General features: G+C 39.1%; 1 protein-coding gene across 2 annotated transcripts; it reads right to left on the bottom strand.

The window, feature by feature from the left end:
• Positions 1–2279: 2279 nt before the first annotated feature.
• Positions 2280–15397, bottom strand: kcnip3b (Kv channel interacting protein 3b, calsenilin). Of its 2 annotated transcripts, none has more exons than XM_070833210.1 (7): positions 13880–15397; positions 7571–7695; positions 7384–7453; positions 6668–6846; positions 5760–5864; positions 5557–5619; positions 2280–3389 (listed from the first exon to the last, which is right to left on the bottom strand). In XM_070833210.1, exons 1-7 carry the CDS (start codon positions 13983–13985, stop codon positions 3342–3344), a joined length of 696 nt encoding a protein of 231 aa, XP_070689311.1. In that variant the 5' UTR covers positions 13986–15397; the 3' UTR covers positions 2280–3341. The 2 variants fall into 2 exon arrangements, with proteins under 2 accessions (XP_070689311.1, XP_070689312.1); XM_070833211.1 differs by lacking the exon at positions 13880–15397 and adding an exon at positions 9195–9494.
• Positions 15398–18629: the final 3232 nt, after the last annotated feature.

The following is an 18629-nucleotide window of genomic DNA, read 5'->3' as shown; positions in this document are numbered from 1 at the left end:
TGTACTGTAGCTTGCATTTTTAACTTTTAAAAAGACATAAGTTGCAAGGATGACAGGAACAAAATATGAAGTGTTGCACAATGAGTAAAAAGAGTCACATGTACAAAAGATAAAGGTCATGAGGCCATGAAGTAAAAATAGCCCAATGTCTGACGGCAGACTTTTATCTCCACGTTTGTTTTACTCAACGTTTATTCTGTTTTGATGTCACTAGTAGAAGAGAGCAGATATTTGCCAATAAATACATATCAGAATCAGAATCAGCTTTTATTGGCCAATTATGTGAATACATACAAGGATTTGACCACTGCTCTCGTGTACTCACACATAATCGGACAAAAAAGGAGACAAGAGTGACAAAGCAGGACATGAACACACATTTAACTTAAGCAAAAAAATAAACATTAATGGTCCATGTACAATGTAAATATGTAAATATATATATATGTATAGGCGTAAAACCTAAGGCAAAGAGTGTGAAAAGACAGTAGTGCATATGTAATCCAATTCAAAGACATGAGAGTGCATTTTTTCTCTTTTTGTATGTTTTATTCTAAAATCTATTGGAAAAACACAAGCTCTTCATTAAACACATACATTATTATAAGTATAGTAATATAAGTATAGTGTAGTATATATAAGTGTTTGCTTATTGACCAAGCCTATATTTTACCCTAATGTTTCTTTTACTAAGTGGGACAGACTTAGGTCTTGGGGTTGACGTCAATGTTGGGATGCAGGTCAGCAATGATTATGAGGGATCACGGTAAATACAGTGATTCTGCACATATACACAGATTTACAGTAACTAGGTTACTACAGTGCATGTAAACACATTCTATGATTACTGCATTACATGATTTGTCTGAGTAGCCAGGTTACTCAAACACATGTAAGCACACTGAATATGTCTGACTGAAGCCTTTGTGCACCAGGACACGTAGCTTTTGTCCCCAGTAGTTTGGTTTCTGTGTCGAAGCAGAGGCAGGATGGTAAGAGGAAATGTGTGTGTGTGTGTGTGTGTGTGTGTGTGTGTGTGTGTGTGTGTGTGTGTGTGTGTGTGTGTGTGTGTGTGTGTGTGTGAGGTGGCAGTTAACCTGGTGTGAGCTTCACAGGAGTGACTTGATGAAGGATAACAATTAAGAATTTATAGAAAAAGTTTATGGATTTGGCAGAAAATGGTGTGCTCTCAGAGGGAGCTCTCAAACACTCAACAACAAGAATTCTGCATGGGAACAGTGGTGGATGAAATACTCCACTACAAGTAAAGGTCCTGCTGTCAAAACCTTACTTAAGTAAAAGTGTGTGAGTATTATCAGCAATGTGTACTTATAATGTAACTTATAATGTGTAAGTATAAAAAGAAAAAACACTCCTTGTGGAGAACAGTGTTCCCAGTCATATTATTATATATGAAGTATTTGGAGTAATTATTAGCGGTGGATTAGTATAATGTGTTTGATGCATTTTACTGCTGTAGGTGTTTAAGGCAGTGCTTCTTTTAACTATTTTATATACCGTTGATAGTTTACTCTACAGCAATGCATCATGGTCCATAACATCATCACATGTCTCAGTCATTGGCTGGGAGTAACTATGACTGGTACCACATTACAATAAGACCATCCATATAAAGGTTCATAAATGGTTCACAATTATGTTAATAATTAGGTTATAAGCACTTTATGAATGATTAATGAAAATTATAAGCAAGTTATAACACAGCTTTTGTACATCATTTCAGACTCACTATTTGGCAAGATCCATTTACTGCTTACTAAATGAATTACTAACATTTATAACTGGAGAAATGGAGCCTTGTAGTAAAGTAGGCTAAAAGCACTGTTAGCATTCATCAGTGAATAAATCCTTTATTGTAAAATGATGCCCTATGATTGTAGTAGTATCAGTAGAGTTTGGTTGAGTCTGGTTTTACAAAGTAAGTCAAGTAAAACCAGAAAAACTGGTCTTACTTTTTACAAAGTAAAACCAGTCAAACAAATGAGACACTCGTGATTTGTGTTGCGTGACTCTCTTTACACACAATATCTTCACACACAGTTCAAGCTAATTTCATCCCTCACATTTTCTGACGAAACCTCCTTCCTTGAGTTTTTTGTGTCACTATGTTCCCTCTGATTAATATCTCTCTTGTCAGCCAACTTAATGTTTGTTCACTCACAGTTTTTGCGCCTTCGTCATCTGAATGCAAATGGGGAAATACACTGAAGGGACTCACTGAAAAAAACAAGGCGAGGTCGCAGCTGCCAACAGCATCTTTAATTAAACGACACCACAAAGGTCCTACTGTATTGTACATAATACTGTGGCACTTAGAGTCAGCATGCTCGTAGATACTGAGGGACCAAGATAAAGCCTTAATTCTGCATAAAACCACACTTTTAACAGTCCTTTTGTTTCATCACAGTTCAGTACAGGCTCACATTTCCAATCTGACCAGCTAAACATGATCTAAAATACAAAAAAAGAGAAATATTTGAGTAATCCATTTAAATGATGTGATGAACTGCTACTAAACATGATGTTAAACTGATAAACACAGAGATTTCTAAAACAAATATTCAGTTCTGGTCCTACTCCATCTCTCAATGCAGCACAGATGAGACCAATACAATGCTGATTATATAACTATTAACTATACATATATACAGACACAATGGCTTCCACCTGTGGTGTATCGGGTGCAGGTATCTACAGTGCCTTTATTTCAGGCGCATATAATACATGGTCATAAAATTGTAGTGCAAGCTAATTCCACATCACATATTTGATGACAAACATGCTTTAGTTCATTTCTCTTTTTTTTGTGTCATTGCTATTTTTTTGTGCTGCTCTTCATTCACTTCATCCAAGTGCTCTGAAAACTCTTGAGGAAACAGCAGGTCTGTGTGCTTGTGTGTGTGTGTGTGTGTGTGTGTGCATGTGTGAAAGAGAAACAGTGTGTGCGAGACAGTGTATCCGTGTTAAAGCTAGTATCCTTGTGTGCTCTGGTCGTTGTAAGCTTCTTTATTCCTTGTTGATTCACAACAGGAGCTCTTCTGTTTCTCCATTTAGGACACAAAAAACATAGACGACAGACGTGAGTTTAATCCAGGAAGCTCATCTTCTGTCTGTAACAGTCCTTTTCATCCAGATGCAAGACACAGCTAAAGGAGCGTGGTGAGGAATAGGGGGGGGGGGGGGACAAAAAAACGTCTAGTTCCTGTATCATTACAGTACCTACAGTATGTGCCAGGATGTCATGTTTTCGGTGAAGTGGATGAGGTGCATGGATGTGCTGTGTTTGTGTGTGAGCGATGCAAAGAGAGTAGCTTGATTCCTTATATCACATTCTCAAACAGCTGCATGGAGTTCATGATGTTCTCATCCTGCCAAAAACATAAACAAAAACATTTGTCACCAGAAGTCCCAAACCAGCAAAAGTTCAGGTTGATTTGCTGACATTTGTAGACATAACACGTTCCAGACAAAATGATTCATTCAGTGTCAGTAATAATGGACATACAGAAAATCTTCCACTGTGTCCTGTTTTGTTTACTTGTGTCTAGCTGTCCAAAAAAACATAATAGGTTCAGATTTTGTGGCTTCTATGATAATGATTTTGTTCAACTAAATGATTCAGAAGTTTTCGGTAGACAACTGGTTACTCCAATTTTTAAATCTTCTTGGTATGAAAGAAAAGCACATATGTTAAGTGTTAAGTGGGATTAATTATAAATCCCAGTATGATTTAGGATCAAGGTAGTAATTTTTAGTTTGGATTTTGCGTCCTCTTACAGGTCAGGCAGACCATGCTATCACTAATGAACATTATATTTAAATATGTAGTACTGTAGCTGTTTCACCGCAAGTGTGTGTTGTTGTGGTTGAGTGGTGTGCTGTTGGTGTTTTATTTTTTTTTAACTTATAAATCTGTAAAAATGTAAAACTGCAGAAGGAAAAAACTTGCTGAAGACCTTTTTTTATTTAGTTTGAACTGAAGACATCAGAGAGAAGCAGATGTGTTTGCAACATGAAAAACATACAAACATATAGTTTGTGTTCATTTGAAGCTGTGTTCTTCAATTTCAGTCCTTATACAACTTAGCACTATCATTTTTTTGGTAATTTGTTGAAATATGCTATGCTGCAAAAAATCTACATTTTAGATGGAACAATTGCAAAGCCTTAAATTGTTATTATTATTACAAAAATGTACTGATTATACTTTTAAAGTAAGTTTAAAGTAATGTTTGAGGCATGTTAGAACAGCTGCACATTTGCAACAGATTTATTACCCAATGTTTGAGTTTAGGGTCAGTTAAACACACAGGTTGTCTCAAACTGAATATTCACTTATCATCTATTCACTTATCCCCCCCCCCCCCGAGTGAGTCAGAGCTCCACTGATGTTAAAAGGACAAGCAAACACAGCATGAGTGAACACGCATAGCGCAATCTCTGCCATCAGGGAACAAAAGACTTGTCATCACAAGTTTCCAAACAGCTTGTACATTATAATTTCAATCAGTGGGCTAAAAGTCAAATAGTACCACTGCAACTAACCACCAAGGTAATTATGTTAACTAAAACTAAAATAAAAACTTAAAATAGGTGGGAAAAAACATTTTAGTTAACTGAAATAAAAATAGAAACTAGACTTAAAAAAAACCAAAAACTAACGGAAACAAAATGTTAAAAAATAAGTAGGACTGTAGCCCATAAATTTCAATTAGCATTTTATAGTTTTTAGAGCCATAGAAACTAGTTTTTCATTTTTCAGATACAGTTTGGGAAAAAGGCTGACACCAGGGTGAACAGCAGTGGTGAAGACTCACAGAGGTCACCTGCAATGACTTGTCTAAACTCAAAGAAGCAAGTAAAAGCAAATAAGTCCTGTATCCCTGAATGGCAATTTTTATTTATTTTCTAGCAAGCATAAGGTAAATCCTGATGGGCCTTCAGTGTGCATGTATCACTGGTGAGTATTTATTAAGTATTTAGGGGGAAACTTTTCCTTTAATGAACCAAGTTTTTTTTTAACTTAAATTCTCAAAAAAACTAATTTATTGCAAAATACCGAACACAGGTGGAGCCTTATTCTGCAGCAGAGTTGAAAATATTCTGCATCTTTAACTGAACAAAAAAGGATTTTAAACTGAATGATTTTCACATTGAAATAGATTGTTTGAGATGTTTTCATCCTCACATGATTCAGTTTATCAGCATGTTTCAGCCAAATTAGGACTTTACTGTTAGAAACCACCAAACCTAGTATTAATGTAACCTCACAGTGAGGAAAAGATAACTGAATTAAAGTTGATTTTGAAATAATTATATAATAAGAAATGGGAAGGACATGATTCAGATGAGAAAGTGAAGTATTTTTTTAAAAAACATGAGTAACACTTCAGCCCATGTGTGAATCAGGATAATCTTGGTCAGTGCCTGACACTGAAGTCATGTCGTCACCACACACCCTGACCTGCTCTGAACTATGTGTTTTTTGAGTGCAGCACCAATCTGTTTGTGTGTGGCACTGGGTGAGAAAGTCACCTTCTGACAGGTCTCAATGAACTCCTCAATGGTCACCACACCATCTCGGTTTTTATCCATTTTCTTCAGGAAAAAGAAAGAATCAAGAGAGCAGAGAGAAACGACACATTAGCAAGAGTGTCGTTAATAATGTCCGTTTGAGAAGATATTGAAAATAGGCCTTGCACAGTGTCAGTGTTTTTTTATTCGTGTGCATTTACAACCTGGAAGAACTTGTCCACGTGTTCATAGGGTGCTTCATCTCGCACGCAGGGGTAAGTGTACCGCCCCATCATGTCATAGATTGACTTCATTATCGCCAGCATCTCCTAAAGAGGCAAAGTAAAAGAGTAAAAACATCTACTGGCTGGTTTTCCCACTGTGGCTAGATTTGTGAACAATTTCATTCTACAAACATGGAAAAGATAAGATTAAGAGTTTGATTTCCCATGAATGATGCAATTTTACCTGAAATTGCAGCGCACAGACAAGCAATCACATTGCCCAGAATGTATTTTAGAAAAGCTGCGATGTATTGTTAAGATGCAACATTTCCCAGATTTTGCCAAAATGTAAGAAGATAATTTTACAAACTTTTACCACTTTGACAAATAAACGAACATGGTGGTTGAGGTTTCACAAATGACAAGAGGATGAAGGAACAACCGATGCGGCTCCATCCTTTCAGCAAGGCTGGATATAGCTTAAAATACTTTGATACTAATGACGGTACACCATCTGAGTGACATTTTTCTACTGTATATACTATAGTTTTATTTTTTTTTTTTTACATTAGTTTTTCCTAAAAATTCAGCAAAATAGGCCAAACTGTTTACTAGTAAAAATAACAAAAATGTCTGATGTGTTGGTCCTAACACAAGCAGCTCTACAAGAATTGTGTTACAATAACATTAATATAATAAAGGTTATGAAGTTATTAAGTTTTTTACTGCAGTTTCATCTGTATTGTACAAGTGGTGGGTGTCCTGTTAGCCTGGTGGTCCAGACTTACAGTGTGTAACTGCAACTGTTTTGGTTTGGTTTTCCTGTCAGTGTTGGAGGAATCATTGGAAACTTTAGCACATGTTAATTTAACTTTTCATTGTCAAACAGTTGCACAACCCACACATACCTCTTTAGTGATGTAGCCATCCTTATTAATGTCGTAGAGGTTAAAGGCCCAGTTGAGCTTCTCAGTGACCGAACCTCTGAGCAACACTGACAGGCCAATGACAAAGTCCTCAAAGCGGATTGAACCATTTCTGTCGATGTCAAACGCGTTGAACAGGAAGTGAGCGTAGGTTGTTGCATCTGTGCACAAACAGAGTCGGGGTCAGAGATTTAATATACTGTATACTGTTTTCAGTACAGTTCAATTTGTTTCAATTGTCTTCTGAAATCAGGTTTCTCTTAAATTCTTCTGCAGCTACATGCCTCATACCTCATATGACAAAATCCAGTCCGTTTTGGATTAAAAAGCAGGCTGAAATACGTTTAGATTTGTTTACTTGTTGTAAGAAAATAGGGTTTTTAGGATTCAATTTTGGCCAGAATTATCATTATAACACAGGGGGGTTTTCCAACATTTAACACTGAACTTCCCAGCAGAAGGACCATTGTGATCTATCTGTTTTGATGAACCCAATCAATAATTTTCAGGCTTAATCTCTACAATATACATCTAGGACATCAACCCTGTCTTGCTCCCAAATATTTCAGGCCACCCTCCTTTCAGCAAGAACAAACATATAATCCTCCCGCTGCCTGACCCGTCCTCCCCACCTAATAACTTTCCCACAGTCCCTAACAAGAAAGGACAAGAGAGGAAAGATGGTTTTAACGTCTAACCTCCTTGGGGAAAGAACTGAGAATAGATGGTCTTGAATGTCTCCTCATCAACCATCCCACTGGGACACTCCTGCTCAAGAGAGGAAGGGAAAAAGTGATATATATTAGAATAATTCCAGTCTATATAAAGCACAGTAACAGTGGCAAACCACTGAAGAACGTCTCGGTAGCCGGCAGCCGGACGTACGTTCTTGAAGCCTCGATAGAGAGACTGAAGCTCCTTCCTGGTGAACTTGGTCTGAGCCTGCAGCTGGTCCAGCCCCTCCGGCTGGTGACGCACCGTCGACAGCTCCAAATCACTGTCGCTGCTGTCTGTTTGTGAAAGAGAGACAGAGAGAGAGAGGGAAAAAGGAATGGATAGACAGACAGGAAGAAAGAAAAGGAAGAGAGAGAGAGAAGTGACAGAGAGGGGAGAGATGAAGAGAAAAAGAGGGAGGATGGAGCAGACATTGAGTGTGTGGGTGCAGGTCAACAAGGGGGAGGCATTTGTCATAGAGCAGGTGGGGAAAACGTGCAAGTTTAAGAGAAAGATTTGGCAAAAAACTGTAGAGGGGCAAAAGGCAGGCGAACGAGGGAGTAAAAAAGAAGAGGAGGTACTTTCTTTGTGGCGGAAATGTCACCAAACAAGTATTGTTTTGATCTGTTTGCTTTAAAAAGAAAGCCACTGGAGAAAATCTGAGAAATTGAGAATTTGAGAAATTCAATCAAAGGCACTTTTTACTCACAGATGCAAATCACAAATGCACAATTAAGAGCTGCTGCATTAATGGTCACCAGTTCACACACACTAAGAGAAAGCACTGCACGACTGGGAAAACATGAAAAAAAAAAGAGGGAAATTCTCTTGTAGGTAGTTTCTACTGTTTACCATACTCACCATCTTTAGACAGAGAGAACAGAGGAGGAGGGGGGGTGTTGACACCAAGATGGAGTGAAAGGGAGTAAATGGAGAACAGTGAGAGAGTGATAGTAAGAGGAAGAAAAAAAACAAAAGAAAGAGAACAAGTCAAATCAGATCAGACAATGGGAGGTTTATACGACGGGCGCTGAGCGAGGAAAAGACTCAAGTTACTGTAAATTCTGATTAAACATCCAGCAGAGCAGTGAAATATAATATTCTGTGAAACATAAAACCACAGTGCAGGGATTTCCTTTAGGGTTCATTTAAAACAATAAAACAGTTGAGCTTAGACCTGCACAAAATGAAAAGGACACAATCTAATTACTCCTATTGATAACAATCAAAAATCAGTTTCCCATGTTGCGCTGTTTCTCTTTTTAAAATTAGAGTCTAATCTCAAATGATAAGTGATGACGAAATAGTGTTTTAATCTGGTTGAAAACTCTGGAAAAAGCCAGATCTTTTTTTACATAATAGTGAGCACCACTGCTTTGCAATGCTACATTCATGTGATATCAGAGTTATCGTAATTATGAGTTTCTGACTCGTAAATAGCATCCATGTCAAACTTCATGTCGTAATAGCGTGTGGGAAACTCACCTCACATCAGCAAATGTATGTCATTTAAAATCTCTAGATAGACATCACTACTAAGCAGCATTTATCAAGTTTCATGCCAGATCTTTCGATACTCCATATTATCGTTTTTACTCTGCTAAATGGGTCACACATTAGCTAACATTAGTTTTGCCAGTTGGTTCATTTAGCTTTGTACTTGTCTCATCCTCATCTCAACCTCACAACTTCTTTTATTCACAAACATTGAGTGGATTCAAGTAAAACATTTCCCTCCAGCCTCCTAGTTCTATGCAGTCCTCCTCCTCACCCTCCTAACCCTCCTCCTCCTCACCGGTCTCAGTGATGTCGATCAGGCCCAGCAGGTGCATCAGTTTGAGGAACATGATCACCAGGCAGACGATGCCAACAGTCTGGAGTCCCTCCGTCTCCCACCTCACACTCATCTTCCCCTCTTCCTCTATCTTTTCCTCCACGGTCCTATTCTTTCCTTTTCTCTACTACATAACTGGACTTTCTATACACATTTCCTTCAATCCATCTGTCTCTTTCAGCCTCAGTCACTCTTTTCTTCTTCTCTATCCCGTCCTGTCTCTGAAACAGTGTCACTCACTCATCACAAGTTGTTTCCTGCAGTTTCTGCTAGCTGTTCCCTTCTGCCTGTTTATTTAAATTGACTGCCTTTCCCCCCCTCCGTCCACTCTCTTGCTCTAATGGACCTTTCAGGATATCCTCCACAACTAAGAGTGGGGTCTGATGGTCCAACTCCTTTACTAAGGTCAAGTAGATCAGATTTGTGCTGAAAAAATACAGCTAAAGAGAGACAGAGAGAGAGAGAGAAAATCCCCCAGAAAAATCTGGATCACCGCGTTAATCCATGGGTAATCCAATCAGATACTCTCATATCACACATGTAGGCATGCAGCTGGTTTGGGATTCCTCCAATGAATATTACTCCTCTGCTCCTCCAAACTCCACGATATGCAACATTTATCCAGAGATGATATGTGTTGCAAAGTCCTCCTCTGACAGAATGACTGATGGTCTGCAACGTCCTCCTCTATTTCCTCCCTCCATCTCACATCTTATTTTCTGCTAATTAACTCGTGAACCCCAGAGGAACTAGAGAAATGCTACCTTTCTCATCAAAACAACTGACTAAAAGATAAATACAGCAAGCTGCTGAATACTGGAGCTTTTAATGTACATGACTAGCAAACATCTTAATTTATACTTCTAAATGTGACAAACATTTCGAAACAATTTGCCTTTAAGGACCCAGAGAGGGTGGCGACAAAGGTCAACAGGTGTCCTGAATCCCATTTTCCCAGTCAGCTCTGTGATCCACTTTCTAATTGTTCCCCTGTCTCTCCTGGGGTCTCTAACACAGATTTAATACTGTGTCACTCACTCACAGGCATGTAATGATGGGAAACAGTGAGCAAACACTCCCTCCTGTGGACACTAATGAAACAACAGGATCAAAAACTATGAGTTTTTTTTTTTTTAAGAGAATATTGACTTAAGATCATTAACTGAAAAACATGCAGAGGAAGCACCAGTTCTTTTTTCAGCCCTGATAATTACCCTTAGGCCTCCTCTCAGGATGTTTACAGCCCAAACAGCCCTGAATGTAGCCTGAGAGGCGAAACCCAGGGCAATAAAAGCATGCAAATACCTAACTGATGCTCCTCAAGCTAAGATTTAACAAGACATTTCAAGACATTGCAACACAGGGAAGGAATACTGAGGGATCTGATCCTCTCTCTTATTTGTCTTGTGTTGCTTGTTAATGAATATTAATGTATAAAAATGATGAAAATAAATTAGGAGGAGAATAAATCTGGTGTCCAGGTTTCATTGTACAATCTTAGGTTTTTAATTAAACATTGTTAAAAGCTTTTTAAGTTCTGTAACTCTGATTTTGCAGTTTCAGGAAGCTGATGCATGGATGTTCCTATTGTACTGAATGTACAAATGTAGTCTATGATACACATCTGTTAAATGATCTATCCGACAAACAGAGATGAGCAAACAAGTCAAAGATGAACAAATGAAACTACTCATTCCCTGCCCCATCTCTTAACAGTATATTGATGTTACTCACTACTAAAATATCCTGCACAAGAGTCAAATGTGGAGTAAAAATACCAGATATTGGTACCAGAGAACCTCAGAATAGGACTCTTACATCTCTAAAGACAAGGCTACCTCAGGCATCAGATGTCAGCCCAAAATAGGACCAAGCTGGACTGAACCCAAAAATCGACATCAGAGCAGAGAGGACAGGACGGACACAACAATCAAAGACCAGCAGTTTTGTTTTAAATCGAATCATTTGAGTGGATTTTAAACATGCACACACACATCTGCAAACACAAGGATTTCTGGTGAAGCAACATTAAAGGGTCTTTTCTTGAATGTCAGTGACATCAATAATGCAGCAAAGAAGCTACCAGAACTTGTTGGTCCGCTGACTGATGAGGGACGTTAAATGTGCTGCTGATGCCACGTGGAGAATCACGCTCTTACGTTCACGTCCTAAAACTCAGACTGAGCACAAATAAACTTCCATTCTTCAGGGAACAATATTAAAAAGGCACTTCTGGAGTCGAGCTCTGCATCTTTCTGCACAGTGAAGCTCAAACCTCTAAGTGAGGGAACACCAAACCCAAATAAAATTCATAATGTGAAACACTTTTAATGTCTTTTATTGTCTCACTGTGTTTTGTGTAAGTAAGTAAATAAATAAATAAATATCCTCATTCATTCAACAAAAGGTCAACAAAGTCAGTTCTTTAACACGTGGTATTTTAAAGCAACATTAGACCACTATTTTAGTTTTAAAAGGATTCAATATTTGGGCTTTGGACTGTTGACAATCTGAAGATGTCATATTGGACTTTTAGTTGTTTTATAGACCAAATGATTTATTGATAAATAGAGAAAATAAACTCTTTTTTGGGTCATTAAACCCATAAGAAACATTTTAGAGGACACGAGCTCGGTGCCCCCAGGTGTAGCGACGGCCTCAAACTGAAGGCCAATCACTCACAGAAACTGAAAAGACCCACTGAAGACATTGTCACAATGTCGTGATGCAAATTTACAGAGCAGCAAACTGCTGATGTACCTTTAACAAGCAAAAAAAACATCACAAAATGTCTCATGAATGAGTGCAGCACTGAATCAGAACTACAGTGAGAGTCTCGATAACGACTCTGATCATCACAAAGCTGATATTTATAGCAGCCCTGCATTTTGAGTCTATTTCTATCCAAGGCCAATCAACAAAGAGCACAACGACTGGGTTTGTGATTCCTGAAAAAGAACGATGGCCTGATGAGTTACATTTCAGCCATTTTCCTACACGAACATAGGTGAGCATTTGGAGGGAGACGCTGCCTTCAGAGTGAAATATCTACTAATTAAACAAACATTGAAAATGTTTTGGTTGGTGAGAAGATACCCTGGTGAAAAAACGACACAGCAGTTAGTAAATTACTCCCCCTGGGAGGTGATGAAGTAATGAAGTGGCAGGAATCGGGATGAAGACACCTGATGGGAATTTTGGAGGCTACTGAGGGACGGCCAGTGTCCTTCAGGGTCCTGGAGGAGTACTCCAGACTCCATATTTAGGCGGTCTCAGAGAAAGCCTGTTCGATACTGCATGTATAATTGATGTGGAGTAATGCTAGACTGGGGTGTGGGCCCCGGCAAAATGAGAGGAGGAAGAGGAGGAGGAGGAGGAGGAGGAGGAAGGCTAGGAGCGCTACTGGGAGAAGGGAAGATTGGAGTGATTGAGAGGAGTGATAAATTATGAAAGGACATTACTGGTGTTTTTGTTGAATTTATTACTTATGATACTGAGCCATATAAGAAGCACTAATGTGCCGACTGGAGCCTTCCTGCTGTAATTGTCTTGGCACACTGACTGCAGGGCACTCTGACTGGCTGGCCCTCGGCCCAAAACTCTAATCAAAGGGAACTGCATCATTCAAAGAGCAGGATCTGATGGCTCTTTTACAGTCCCAAACACACACAGTCCATTGGCCCGTCAAGCTTTTATGGTATATCGCTTAGTCGGCAAAATAAAACATCCCATTAACCTTTCCCCACTCTGATGCCATACATAGATTTGCTGATAGTTCATGTGTACTTCCATTTTTTTTTTTTACTTTATTAGATAAAGTAAAGCACTGACAGATGAGGTGACAGAGAAAGGAAAGATAACCTAATGAAGCCGGGGATGTTAAGGTTACATGGCTTTATAAACCTCTTGACCACACTTCAATGTTCATTGATCAGTATCACTGAAAATGTTATATTGTATCTGTATTTTCTGACATCATTTTGTAAACCACTTTGTGTCATACAATCAACATACGACACAACAATATTATATAAATTAAATTTACTTTACTTAAGCATGGTACTTTAGTAAGAGATGCATGTGGACAAATTACCTTTCAACAAAATTATACTATCTTATGCTTAACTTAAAAATGTGACTCAACTTTTCATGAGCAGAGAATCCAAAAGGGTTTTTAAACAGTTTATTTATCTTAAGAAGTAGGAGAATTTTCTCAGCCCTTAAAGGAACACTTTACTTTACCTTTCAGCTTATCACTAAATCTGGAAATCCAGTCACATCAAACCAGGATTTTTTTTAAATTTTGGAACTCAACCTAAATGTTTCTATATAGACATACAACACAAGAGTTAATTGGATAAAAATTGATGGTCAAGACTTAACACCCCCCCAACACTATAATGTTGTTGAAAGAAGAGATTTGTTAACAACTATAACTCAGTTGTCATGATATAAAATAGAGACACTATGATTGTTGATGAATATTGTAAATCAGTAAACATAAAATGCCCTCAAATCTACATAGAACTATAGTATAGTGTGTTATGAAGTTCATATACTGTGTAAATGTTAAATGAGGGATTAAAGTAAAGTGTTACCCACTGAGGTGTAAATATCTGGTAGAGGGGCCTCAGGTGGGCCCTTACCTTCAAATGAGGACATGGGCTCCAAGATGCCAAACTGCTTGAGAACTGCCATGAAAAGGATGATGACCACACCGATGGCAAACAGCTCCATGCCCTGGATCCCCATGACTTAAGGACAGGGCACGAGAAGGCCTGGCCCCCGTGGAGAGGCGAGAAGAAGCCCGGGCCGGCCTGAGTAAAGCTGGGCCGCACAAGCCAACAACAAGTGTTTTTAACGCGGGTAATCAGGGATCAGTCTGGTTGGGGGGTGACTGCATGGGTTTGTTTCCAGGCCCGGGAGAAAGCATGAGAGCCAGGCCAGTGAGCTGGACGAAGGCTGCTCCAATGTCAACACTGATGCTGAAGTGGAAAATATGTGGAAGCCGACATATATGGAAAACCTCCCTCTCTAGACCCATGAGGGAAAATAGGGGTTGTGTCACGGGCCATTTGTTATAGTGCATTAAACGAGACGTTTAGAGTCACTTTCCAGTCTTTCCTTCTGCACGCACTCTCAGGAGCTCAGACTGGCAAAGACACGAGTTACTGCTCACCCTCTTAATCCAAACAGCTATTATCAGTCCTCACGTCATAGTTTACGCTCATAAATTACATCTTGGTTTTAGATGAAAACGTCTTTTGGGAAAAGCAAAGAATTCGGTACAGCCTTTGCGTCCATTTTCATGATTTTGTTCCCGTTAGGTCGGAGAAAGTGCAGGTGAATATAACTGACTTATGGAAATACAGAACATCAGAGAACGGAACATGAAATACCAAAGTCTTCTCATCTTCCACGCCATAAAACAGCAAAACAACATTAGCAATTATAAATAAATCACCCCATTATATGCAGTGACCGCAGAAGCAGGTTCTGAAAACCTCAGGTCTGGAACAAAAACATACTGTAAATAGTCTTTATCTGCACTCCGCTCACAGCATTCAGGATGAGATAATGTTTTAAAACAGACCTGCCAGTCAAAATACAAAAAGCAGACTTTCATGCAAAGTGAAAACTAGGTAGAACAAAGCTGTGCCGTTCAGATAATCAAATGACTTGTGATGTTTTAAATCGGTCAAGTAACCACTTTCTCTGCTTTCTCTCACAACAGTCAGCAATCCCGAGGTCCAACAAACACCTTTCAGCACAGGCTTAATTTAACCATAAAAAGTTAAATTTAGATTCTGCGTTGCTGTCCCGTCTGATTCAGTCCACTTCACTGTTTGTCCAAATCCAGCTCCAGATATGGAAGAGTATGGCTCAGGAGAGAAGGCACTTAGAGCAGCAGCGTCCAGGGAGGGAAATCCTAAGAAACTGAGAGGAGCTGTGGGAAATGAAACCTCCCCCAGCGTCTACGTCCTCCCCATATACTTTTCCATCACTCCCGTCTCTCTGCAACTTCCTGAATTTATCTGTTGCTGCTTGTAGTTGCAACTTTTCCTCCCTCGACTCACTTTGTCAGCGCTCTCTCTGGCTGAGGTTTCAAACTAATGTACCCTGTCCCTAAACCTTTTACCCATACTGTCCTTCTTGTGGTCTCTCCTTACTCCACTGCACTCCTCCTTTCTCTCCGTCTGTCCATCTGATTCGCTTTTGCGCCCCGGAGCCTGCCGCCTCCTCCTCCTCCTCCTCCTCCTTCCATCCCCTCTGTCATTCCATAACTTTGGCTAACCGCAGACTTTCTCTCCACCTTTGCTCGACTCCCTCTTTTGCTTTCCTGCTCCAAAGTGTCCCTCTTTTCCCCACCATATCCACCACCTCTCCAGGGGCAGGTTTAGACCTTTGGGGGGGGGTTGGGGGGGGCAGACTGTGGCACAGCTTTAAAGAAAGGGGGCACATTTGTGAAATGAGTAAAAATAATCATTTCAAAATAATTATCTGTGAGGAATTGAATGCCTGACAAAGAACTTTAAAGACCCTAATATGAAATAATATCACTTAATAGCTACTATTTGTAGTACTCTACAGCTATGGATAGATTATGGGACTAACCCTTGGACAAAGGCATGTAGAAGCAACCCACTGGGAGCAAGACATCAAGACTGAAAGGAACAGTTTTGTGTCTCTTTGAGGTAATTTTGCATCTTTTTGTGGTTGTTTAGTGTCTCTTATGGTTGTTTTGTGTCTCTTGCTGGCAGTTTTACATCTCTGGTTGTTTCGTGCCTCCATTTGGTCAGTTTGCATCTCGTTTTGCTTCTTATTTTGCTTATTTTCTGTGATTTGGTGTGATTTTTGATTTCTTTATGGATGTTTGGTGCCTCTTTTTTGTCACGTTTGAGGATTGGTAGCCTGGATTAGATTAATTTAATGATTTAATAACAAAAAACATGTAATTTTTGCCGTTTTGCATCTGTTTGAAGTCACTGAATTGACTTTTTCAGCAAGAAGTGTTAGCAGTGGCTTCATGCAGGTTCTGGTCTGTGGGCCCTAGACTAACAATCCAACTACCTATCACCTTCTTACTCTGGAGGGGGGGCACCAAGGATGGCCAATCAGATTTGAGGGTGGGTCTGAGCCCCGCTGGCCTGTCTACGACTTCATTAGCTGCTAAACAGTTTGTAGGTGAGGAGTGAAGTCACCAAAGTAAGCCAAATATGTGTAGTGTGAGCACACACAGACACAAACTGGCACACACCGATCAAACAGCAAGGACACCCAACCTCAGCACATCTCATTCTCCTCCTCAACCCCCTTTCTTTCATCTATTTTTCCTTTTCATTGCGAACTGAGGGCAGTGTTGGAGTGAAGAAGAAGCCTGAGTTTTATAAATGTATTACAGTATTATTCATGTCTCCGAATCTTAAAACCTGATTCCTGGAATATCAGAAGCAGCTTTCCATATAAAACAAGAAAAAAATATTATCAGTGTGTGAGCAAGAGTGTGTGTGTATAAATGTGGTTGTGTGACTGTGTGTTTAGTATGTCAGGATAGATAACTGATGACTCTGCACTTGCTAATGCATCAAGATGAGATGGAGAATGGAGGTGTGTGTGTGTGTGTGTGTGTGTGTGTGTGTGTGTGTGCGTGCGTGTGCGTCTGTGTGTGTGTTAATGCATTGACTTGGTTGGAGATAGGAGACACAGATGGGAGGCCAGAGTGAGAGAGATCAATATCTTTGTGGTGAGGCGGTGGTGGTGCAGCCTCCACTGCTCTTTCACTGCTTCTTACACTTCACCAGAAAAATCTAAATCAGCCATCAGAAATAAAATCTATTTTCAGTCTCTACTGCTACTTTTCTTTAATTAAGGAGTCTGTGGTGGCAGCGGAGGAATCAAATTTAAATTTCACCACTTCGTGGAGGAGAGTGGATCAGATAACGGGCCTTCTCTCACACACACACACACACACACACACACGCTCGCACTCACTCACTCACTCACTCTCACTCACTCACTCACTCACTCTCACTCACTCACTCACTCACTCACTCTCACTCTCACTCTCACACACTCACACACACACACACACACACACCAAACACACGCACCAAACATGTAGGTATCTGGGCATTATGTGCAAACTAGTGCTTGCCGCTGGTGGGGAATTCTTTGGTCTATTTATGTGTTTGTAGGGTCTGTTGTGTGTGTGCGTGTGTGCGTGTGTGTTTGTTCTTCTGGGCAGCCATTAGGACACTAACAGGTTTTTAAAAGGTAGGCTTGCTGACACAACAGCCAGTAAATAGGGAGAGAGGATCCAGACTGTTTCCTCTCAGCCAGATACATCAGCAGGATCATTTGTTCTTCATCACAGTTGGAGAGGAAGAGCCGCAGAAGTGACATTTAAACATGTGTGGAAGCATTTGTAAGATCATGAGAAGATGAGTCCAAGCTTTTGAAATTTGAGCTGTGATATTCTACGATTTAATATTGTTATTTATTTAAATGCAGATCATTATGGTTCACTCATGTCATGTAGAACATACATTTTCAGATCCAAAACCTTGACGTTTTGTCAATATATGTATTTTTTTGTGGTCAAAGAAGTTTTTAGAGCTTTAACTTGAATAAAAGCAGAAATTACACCATGGAAAAGTAATCCATTACAAGTACCTTTTTTAATTTTTTTTATCAATTACAAGTAATTTGTAGTAAATTTTGTAGTACCAACAATATGTACTTAATATGTTCTTAAAGTAGGCAATCAAAAGTAAGTACTTGATTACAGCCTTATTTTAAGGTATTGAAAAAACACTTAAGCTCCACATGTGTTTTCTATAATATATAGAAATGTTTATCAATATAAACACATCAGTGTCACAGGAGCAGAACTAATCTACTGAGAATTAAGATTTTGATATACAACTCTGTTTTCTTTAAAAATATTAAAAACGTAAATATGCAAAGAATCAATGAAAGTCATCTGTTGATCAGTGGGACTGAAGAAGTAAATATTTTTTATGCTTTTGAGTATGTATCAATACTTTATATTTTTTGTTTATGCAATCCTAAAGTGGAACATCACTAGTGACACAGCTGTCAATATTTGAAATAAAAAAGTCAAGTCATATAAAATCTAATTACTTAAATAAAGTACAAGTACCTCAACATTGCACTTAACTACAGTAAATGTCCTACTACTCTTCTTTTTAAATCTTTTGAAATATAAGAAGATTACTGAACAGGCATTGAAAAACCCACTGAAACTCAAATTTGTACAAACTAATCTCTACAACAGATGACATTATTTTATAGAGCCGAACACACTGTTTAACTATGCAGTGAATTCTGGGATTTGTACCGCTAACACACCGCAAAGCTGCTTACATCAACAAC

This window comes from Pempheris klunzingeri, chromosome 7 (genome assembly GCF_042242105.1).
Source record: "Pempheris klunzingeri isolate RE-2024b chromosome 7, fPemKlu1.hap1, whole genome shotgun sequence".
Classification (NCBI taxonomy): domain Eukaryota; kingdom Metazoa; phylum Chordata; class Actinopteri; order Acropomatiformes; family Pempheridae; genus Pempheris; species Pempheris klunzingeri.
This window is presented reverse-complemented; position numbering and strand designations above follow the sequence as displayed.